Here is an 8,296-nt window from a genome sequence, read left to right on the forward strand (position 1 = left end):
GGGCGCTGTGCTTTGACCTGGGGAGGGGGCCCTTGAGAGTCCCAGCCTGGACGTGAGCCCGAGCCCACCTGCTCCCACCCCGCACTGTCCCACATGCTCTGCGGCTCTAGGCGGGGCCCGGCCAGTCCTCAGGCCCGGCCAGTCCTCAGGCCCGGCCTGTCTGGGGCCTTGGGCTGGGGTTGCAGTTACTGGTCAGGGGTTTGAGGTGTGGGTTCCTCAAGGGAAGGGCCACGCTGGGCGCAGAACACCCTCAGCTCTGTTGACAAAACAGAGAACAAAACCCTCAGAAGCCTGCAAATAAAAAGATACTTTGGTGCCTTAGGATTTGCAGTTGGAGAAATGCAGATTCGGGTGGCAAGTCAGCTGTGCTCCAGGAAAGTCCAGATGGCGGGGGTTACACACAGTGAGGACGGTCCAGAGCAGTTTCGGGAGGTTCCACAAAGGGGGCGGCGCCAGCAGGCCAGGGTCACAGCCGCAGCTGACTGGTGGCTAAACAGAGGTTTCCAGGGAGCGAAGAGCAGGAGTTCTGGGGGCTCCGAGGGCGGCCAGGCCAGGACGCTGCTCAGTCCCGGCTCTCCTGGCTCCCAGCTCCCTCTCACACCCTGTGGCACGGCCCTCACAGCACTATCCCTCGCACGGCCCCGCAGGCCCCCTCTGCCGGGAAGGCAACAGGAGCGCAGCGGCCACCACCACAGAGAAGCCCCGTGCCGCTCAGGCAGAGGAGAGGCCCCTGCCCTGCCCAGCCCAGCCCTGCCCTGCCTCTGCCGTGGCCTCCAGACACTGGGGCACTCGAGTGGGCAGGGCAGACCCGCCCACCACCAGCTGGGCTGGGGCGGGTAGAGGGGCAGCGGAGCCACCCCCTCGTCCCCTGACTCCACACGTGGGTCCCCCCTCCCCCCAGTCTGTGCCTACCCCAGCCCCCTGACTTGGAGAGGCTGTGGGGAGGCTGTGATCCCAGGGTGGGCCAGGAGGGAGCCCCTCTCCCTGTGGGTCTGACACCTGTGTGCAGGGAGGGGCAGCATCAAGGAAGTCCAGGAGGAGGGACGGCTGGCAGGCACGCCCCTCGGGGTCGGGAAGGCCTGCCTTCGAGGTGGGGAAGAGCCAGCAGGCGGCAGAGTCCTGGAGTCAGCAGGGGCGCTGCCCAGCGATGCTGACCCCGCTGGCTGGGCTGGGGAGGCAGAATCTTCCCACACCGGCAGCAACAGGAAGGGAGCCAGGGGCGAGGCCAGGGGCACACCTGCCCACCCCGCACCCGGGACTCATCTGCCCGGCTCTGCCTCCCCCAGCTGGGACCAAACCTGGGCACACCTGCCCACCCCGCACCCGGGACTCATCTGCCCGGCTCTGCCCCCCAAGCTGGGACCAAACCTGGGCACACCTGCCCACCCCGCACCAGGGACTCATCTGCCCGGCTCTGCCCCCGCAGCTGGGACCAAACCTGGGCACACCTGCCCACCCCGCACCCGGGACTCATCTGCCCGGCTCTGCCTCCCCCAGCTGGGACCAAACCTGGGCACACCTGCCCACCCCGCACCCGGGACTCATCTGCCCTGCTCTGCCTTCCCCAGCTGGGACCAAACCTGGCGTCTCAAGGAGCCCTGTCTTCTGAATTCCTCCGAGGCCTGTCCAGGCAGAGCAGAGGCAGCGCCTTCTCCCCACGGGCTCCTTGGAAAAGGGACCAGTGGTGTCTCCCGGCCCCGCAGCTGACCCCCCTGTCACCCCGGCCCAGGGCTCCAACCTCCCCGCGCTGTCCTCCCGCTCCCCCAACTCTTTCAGCCCAGCCGAGGTCTCCCACCCCAACCAGCCCCGTCCACCCACAGATGACAGAGGACACGGGACTGCCCACCGACAACCAGGCCAGGGTGTGGGTCCGAGGACTACAGCTGCTCACGACCCGGCAGTCAGCACCCAGGGCCGTCGAGGGAAGGTCCCTCAGTTTCCCCTGCTTAATGCCTCGGGCCTCCTGTGAATTTTCAGAAGGTCCAGAACATGGGGCTTTGCGGCCTGCACCAGGGGTCTCCCACCTAGCAGGACCCTCACTGCAAATCGGTGAAGCTCACGAGGGTCACACTCAGCGCCACCAGCCCCCATGGCTGCCGTCCACCTGACAAGGGTGTGGGGAGCCCTAGTTGGCCTGCCGGTGTGGGGGTCAGAGGTCGCGGTCAGGGTCACACGTCTGTCCCCCATCCCTGCTTGGGAGACAGTCCTTCCTGGACTCAGAGAGGCAGTCTGCCAGCCTCTCCTCCTGCAAGACTCAGCGTCCCTGAGGCTGAGCCCCTGTGCTCACATGTGGGACCCAAGAGAGAGTGGGCAACCTCATCTGAGTCACTGTCATCCAGGGAGGATCCAGACCAGCCTGGCTCCCAGGTCGGGCCCAGTGGGGATTGGGCGTCCATCCCCTCTGGGTGCCAGGCGGAGGGGAGCCCACTGTGATGAGCTGCTGACTTCAGCACGAGCCGGACAGGACTGGCCCCGGGCCCCCTGAGTGAGCCCAGAAGAGCCTGGGTCCCCAGAGGGCGCGTGGAGTGGGGTCACCCCCAGCAGCAGCCTGTGGCTGCCTGGACTCCTCCAGCCTCTCTGGGGTGACACCCAGGACACCCTGCCTGCACAGGGCACAGTGGCTCAGCAGGCGGGGTGCGGTCCCCCACCCGCTCCCCCTGGGGCGTCAGAGACAGCAATACCTGTCCGGGTTTTTCTCCCCACATTGGGCTAGGAGGGGCCCCATCTCGCCATCTGCATCCCAGGCTCCCAACAGTGTCCCAGGGTCCCCAGTGTCTGCGAGACCCTCCCACTCAGCAGGGCCTGCCGGGTTTGAGGGGAGGAAGGGGGCTTTCCTCTGCGGGTTCCTGTTGACCAGGGTGAAGTCACCAGCTCTGCTCTGGCCTTCTCAGTCAGCCCGCAGCTGACCGCTCTGGGCTCCCCAGAGGCCGCCGGGCTCACAGCAGTGTCCCCTCCACAGGAGACATCACAGCAGCTGCACAGACAAGGGCACTTTATTGATTCAACGGTTGACAATCTGAGTCTACAAACTGCTGCCTATGGGTTGGGGGAGGGGCGGGCCCATGCCTTGGATGCAACACCAGCCAAGGACAGTGGAGGCCGTGGACCACCTCCACGGACAGTGGCTAGTAGCCTCTACTTTTCATCATCTCCAAAGTCATCTGGTAGGCTGCCTGGTAGACAAAAATGAGAAGAACGATCCATCCAATGGTCAGAAGGATGCCCAGGACCAGGGCCCAGATGTTCAGGCACTTGGCGGTGGAGGCATAGCTCTGGGCCCCAGTGATGTCGCCGACCATCTTCCGGTCCCTAGACTGGAGGCGGAGAGGTGGTGAGGGGCCAGGTGACAGCCGGGAGCTGTGATCAGGCCCTCCCCTGCTGGTCCCAGTCACCCCGATGGGTTCTCACACTCCCGTTCCTGCAGTCTGAGCGGGACAGTGGCCGGCGAGACCCTCCCCTCTTGGGGCCTCTGTCTGCAGCCTCTCCAGGAGCCCCAGGGCTCACCCTCCCTTCCTCTCAAGCCCCCTCACCGGCCCCTCACCCACCAGGGGTCAGTGTCCTTTCAGCACCTTTCTTGTTTCTGGCCCAGACTCAAGTCCTGACGCTGAGCGTGAAGGCGGTGCCTTCCCTGATGAGGCTGGAAGGAGGCCGTCTTTGGGCGAGACACAGACCCCACCTGCACCCCGTGGGCACCAGGTAGCCTCGCCATGAGTCTCAGTGGGAGTGATCGCCCGAGCCACACTCTCTCTCACACACACACAACATGCACACAGAACAGCACACACGGGGGCTCAAACCCCACGTGCCATCCGTGCAGAGGCCTCTCCAGGCTCCCAGACGCTTCCTTGGCGACGCCCCCAGGTGCCCACCCACCTTCACCGAGTAGGCGAACGCCACAAAGCCCAGGCAGAACCAGTTCATGAAGATGGTGTTGAACAGGGACCACACGATGTGGTCGGGCACAGCGGTCTCGCTGGGAATGTTGATCACCGTGGTCGTCACGGGCGCCTGGCTCTGGGCCGCCCCCAGCACGGCCACCTCGTGCTCCTCCTTGATCATCTCTGGCTTAGAGGGAGCCAAGTGCTGAAGCAGATGAGCAGGATCGAGACGTGTGTTTCCTGAGGCAAAGCCAGTGCACATGTGGTCTGGATAGAGGCAGGAGCATCGGGGCCGGGGGCAGGGCCTGCCCAGTAGTTTCGTTTCTTGAAGTTTTTCTTAGGGCGGGTCCTAGGAGGTGGGAGGAACCGCTGCACATCCTGTTACACCAAGGTTACAGGAAGTGAGCTGGTGGAGGGGGCTTCAGGCTCAGCCCCAGCCATCTTGCTTCCCATGTCACGCTGTGTTCAGGCTCTGGGACCCTTCCCCAACCTGGGGGTCTCAGGCCCAAGCCTGCTGCAGCATCCTTGTCCCCACTTGGAGCCCCTGCCAAGCCCCACTCAGCCTCACCTCTAGCCCCAGAGGATACCCACCCCCACCGCCAGCCCCCCAGCCGCACCGGACCCCCCAGTCCTGAGTCCCCGCTCCAGGCGGAGTTTGGGTCCTTCCTGGTTGCAGGTCACCACCCAGCAGCCCGTGTGGCCTGCCCTGAAGGAGCCTCCCACGGTCCCCCAAGGGCTGGAGGAGCGGGACGTCTGCTGGGCGCCTGGGCCTGCGTGTCCGTGCAGCCCGGCCTTCCTGCCTGCCTCGTCCCCCTCATTTCTCATGGGACCCGCGGTGGCTCCAGGGGAGCGGGCGAGCTGGTGGGATGGCTCCGGGCTTGGGGCTGGGCCCGCTCCCAGGGACACGGCGGGTCGGCTGTGTGGCCAGGCCTCTGCTCTTGTCAGACGCAGGGCCACGTGCTGTTCCGTGTCTGTCCACACCTGTGCATGAGGCTGTGGGAGGAGACGGCCAGGCCTGGACCGTCCTGTTAGGAGCAAGGCCAGCCCACTGGTTGGGTCCCGTTGGGGCGAGGCCCCCAGGCCAGCCTCCGGGTGCCCCCGGCCAGGCTGACAGTCTGCCGTAGCAGCTGCTCCTGGACTCCTAGTGCTTGGTCCACTGCGTCCAGAGTCTCCTCCAGGTCCGTCTGGGTCTTGGGCAGACTGGAGAGCAAAATGGGAGTGTCGTGGGGGTGGCACCCCGCACCCTCAAGGCCCTGAGGTGGTCAATGTCCGCTCCTCTCCCAGGATGGGATGTTGGGTTAGGTTTCCTCCCTGCTGGGGTTGGCACTGCGGAGACTTTCCAGAGTCCCGCCACAGCCACCCTGTGTACGAGGCTCTTACCCAGAAGCCACTGGGAGCACCGCCTGCTCCCGCACCTGTGTTCCCAGGGCCGGGTGCCCACGGGGGCCGGCCCCACTCCGAGTGTGACTAGGGCCCACGCGCCCCTCGGGAAAGGGCACCTGGTGACGTTCAGCTTTAGAGGTACTGACCTGGGCCCCGAACCCACTTCCTGAGATGTTAGGAGTCCCAAGCCCTGGACTCTGTTACCCAGGACCCACCTATTCCCCACCCTCCCCACCTCAGGACAGTCTGGGCAATGTGCCTGCAACGTCCCCTGCCCAGGGCCCTGCTCTCAGTCAGCCATGGGGTCAGGTCTGAAGACCAGTCACAACAGAAGGCGTGGGGTCACCAGGCGACGAGATCTTGCCCCCAGCCCTTGTCTGCGATCCTGCCTCCTGAGCTGGTGGGCTCCGGCTGTCTGTCCTCTATTGTGCCCTGAGGGACACATCTGCGAATGTCTCCAGAGCTGTCTGCCGTGGGTCCTGGGGAGGTCACAGCCCTGCCACCGCATCACTGCTCTGCTCACTTGCCCACATTCCCCAGCACAGTCCTGGGGCAGGGCAGGCAGCTGCCCCAGCCTCCGCCCTGGCTCAGACATTTGGTGGGTTTTCTGGTTTATGCACTCTGCCCTGGGGGTCAGGGTAGAAGGCAGGACACAGTGCAGATGCCCAGGCACCCAAGGGGCTCCAGGAAACGTGGGACCGTGCGGCCCCCCGGGAGGGGCCGTGGCAGAGCGGGACGAAGAGTTCCATGTGGCTCGGAGCCCGTCCTCCCTGAGCTCTGCTGACCTGTCCCCTGCGGCACACAGGCCGGGGTCAGGTCGTGCATGAGTGCCCCTCCGTGACGGGGGTCTGGGCTGGCCCCTAGCTGCTTCCTTCCTCCAGAGTCCTTCCCAGACCCAGAGAAGCAGCTGGCTCAGCCCCGCCTCCAGGACACACCCTCCCTGGAGCTGCCCCCTCTGCTCACCCCCCTGGGGCCCCCACAACCTGCCCAGGGACCTCTACCCCCAGCCACTTCTGAGGGGTGGGGTTGTAGGGTGAAGTGAGAGGGAGGGGCGGGGATCATGGGGATGGGGGGAGCGGGGATGGACATCAGTGAGGGGGGCTTCCACCACCGCAGCCTGGCTCGTGAATGCGGTCTGCCTTGGGCTGCCCAAGTGCCCGCACCTCCAAGGCCCTGAGAGGATGGAAAAGGGCTGCCTCCCTCGTCGGGGGCTAACCTCTCCAGGGCTTAGTCAGGGCTAGAGCGCGCGGTGCTGAGGTGGCTGCTCCTCACTCTAGCTGCCCTTTGCAGGCCACTGCTCTCCCGGCACCCTCCGGAGGAGCCAGGACAGGGCCTGACAGCTGGAGAAGGCAGCAGCAGGATGCAGCAGGCTGGACCTTCCCGACAGGTGGAGGGAGACGGGGACCCCAGACACGAAAAGCAGACCCTCCCTAGAGAGCCTGGGCTGCTGCAGTCACCCTAGCCCAGCTGCTCCCTGCCAACCGACTGATCCTGAGGGTCAAGGGTGTTCCGGACATAGAATGCCCTTGGATCAGGGTCAGGCCTTGGGAAAGGAGGGACCCCCATCCTGGGACCCTGCTCCAGCTGTTGCTCCCAGCTGGAAGCCAGAAACCAGCAAAACCAAAGCAGCACAGCGGGGTCGGGGAGAGTGCTGAGCTGCAGAGGCAGGCTGGGGAGTGTCAGTGTACTTTATTGAATTCACCGGCCTTCAGCTGGGTCTCTATAAACTGCCCCAGGAAGGGATGGGGGGGGCGGGGGGGGCAGGGCCACCGTCGCTGGTACCAGCCTGCTGTAGACAATCCAGGTCTTGGTGTTGGCCATGAGCAGTTACTGCTAGCCTCCTTGATGTGTTAAATCCTAAAATGCAGACTGAAACTTGGCCCTGATCTAGTGGCAAAAACAATGATAAATATGATGATCAGAAGGAGACCCAGGACCAGGGCCCAGATGTTCAGGCACTTGGCGGTGGAGGCGTAGCCCTGGGCCCCAGTGATGTCGCCGACCATCTTGCGGTCCCTAGACTGGAGGAGGAGAGGTGGTGAGGGGCCAGGTGACAGCCAGGCCTGTGGCTCAGGCCCTGCCCTGCCGGTCCCTCAGTGCCCATTCACCCCAACGGTGACTCTCCCCTGCCCGTTCCCTGGAGTCTGAACAGGCCAGCGCCCATGGACCCCTTTCCCCTCCCGGGGCCTCCATCTGCGTCCCTGCAGACTGTCAGCCTCTCCAGGAGCCCCAGGGCTCACCCATCCTTCCTCTCAGGCCCCTTCACTGGCCCCTCATCCCACCAGGAGATAAAAGGTTGACCCTGGTCATTCCCATGAACCTCCGGCAGCCTCATCATGACCTGCACATCGGTATACGAACACACATAACACACAAACACAATACACACACAGAGAGAACACACACACAGAACAATACACGCAACACACACACAACACACACACACAGAACAATACACACAGGAGCTCCCAACCCAGGTGCCATCTGGGCAGGGCCCTCTCCAGGCTCACACACACTTTCTTGGAGATGCTCCCAGGTGCCCACCCACCTTCACCGAGTAGGCGAACGCCACGAAGCCCAGGCAGCAGATGTTCATGAACAGCGTGTTGAACAGGGACCAGACGATGTGATCACGTCCGGGGTTCTCAGTCTGGATGTCGATCACTGCATTCTTCACGGGAGCTGAGCCCGCAGGTTCCCCCATCACAGCCAGCTCCTGCTCCCCTGACAGCATGTCTGAGGGTGGTGGCCGCAGGTGTGAACACCGGTGAGGACGGCTGAGAGCTGGAGTCACGAGGCCGAGCTCTGGCCACTTTTGGAGTGAGCCGGATGCTGGAGGGTGGTCCTTCGTGGGCCCCAAACCACACCTTGCGTCAGTTCTGCTTCCTCAGAAGCTTCAATTTCCTGTTGTTTTGTAAATGGATGAATTGACCTGGCACTGGGAAGGTGGACAAATCATGGAGAGGTTACACACAGGCAGGGTGGGATGGTCGCCGTCCAAGAGCTGGCTTTCTGCCCCAGGCATTCAAGTCAGG

The 8,296-nt window shown here is 64.3% G+C and overlaps 2 protein-coding genes across 2 annotated transcripts; both read right to left on the reverse strand.

The window, feature by feature from the left end:
- Positions 1–2,975: 2,975 nt before the first annotated feature.
- LOC129548586 (interferon-induced transmembrane protein 1-like) lies at positions 2,976–4,349 on the reverse strand. Its single transcript, XM_055415101.2, has 2 exons — positions 3,874–4,349; positions 2,976–3,314 (listed from the first exon to the last, which is right to left on the reverse strand). The coding sequence occupies exons 1-2, from the start codon at positions 4,138–4,140 to the stop codon at positions 3,126–3,128; spliced, it is 456 nt and encodes a 151-aa protein (XP_055271076.2). The 5' UTR covers positions 4,141–4,349; the 3' UTR covers positions 2,976–3,125.
- Positions 4,350–6,933: 2,584 nt separating this feature from the next.
- Positions 6,934–8,027, reverse strand: LOC129548587 (interferon-induced transmembrane protein 2-like). Its single transcript, XM_055415102.2, has 2 exons — positions 7,810–8,027; positions 6,934–7,282 (listed from the first exon to the last, which is right to left on the reverse strand). Exons 1-2 carry the CDS (start codon positions 7,993–7,995, stop codon positions 7,112–7,114), a joined length of 357 nt encoding a protein of 118 aa, XP_055271077.1. The 5' UTR covers positions 7,996–8,027; the 3' UTR covers positions 6,934–7,111.
- Between the last annotated feature and the right edge of the window lie 269 nt (positions 8,028–8,296).

The sequence above is a fragment of the Moschus berezovskii genome, chromosome 25 (genome assembly GCF_049115385.1).
Source record: "Moschus berezovskii isolate FMDL1 chromosome 25, NW_MosBer_1.0, whole genome shotgun sequence".
NCBI classification, from domain to species: Eukaryota; Metazoa; Chordata; class Mammalia; order Artiodactyla; family Moschidae; genus Moschus; species Moschus berezovskii.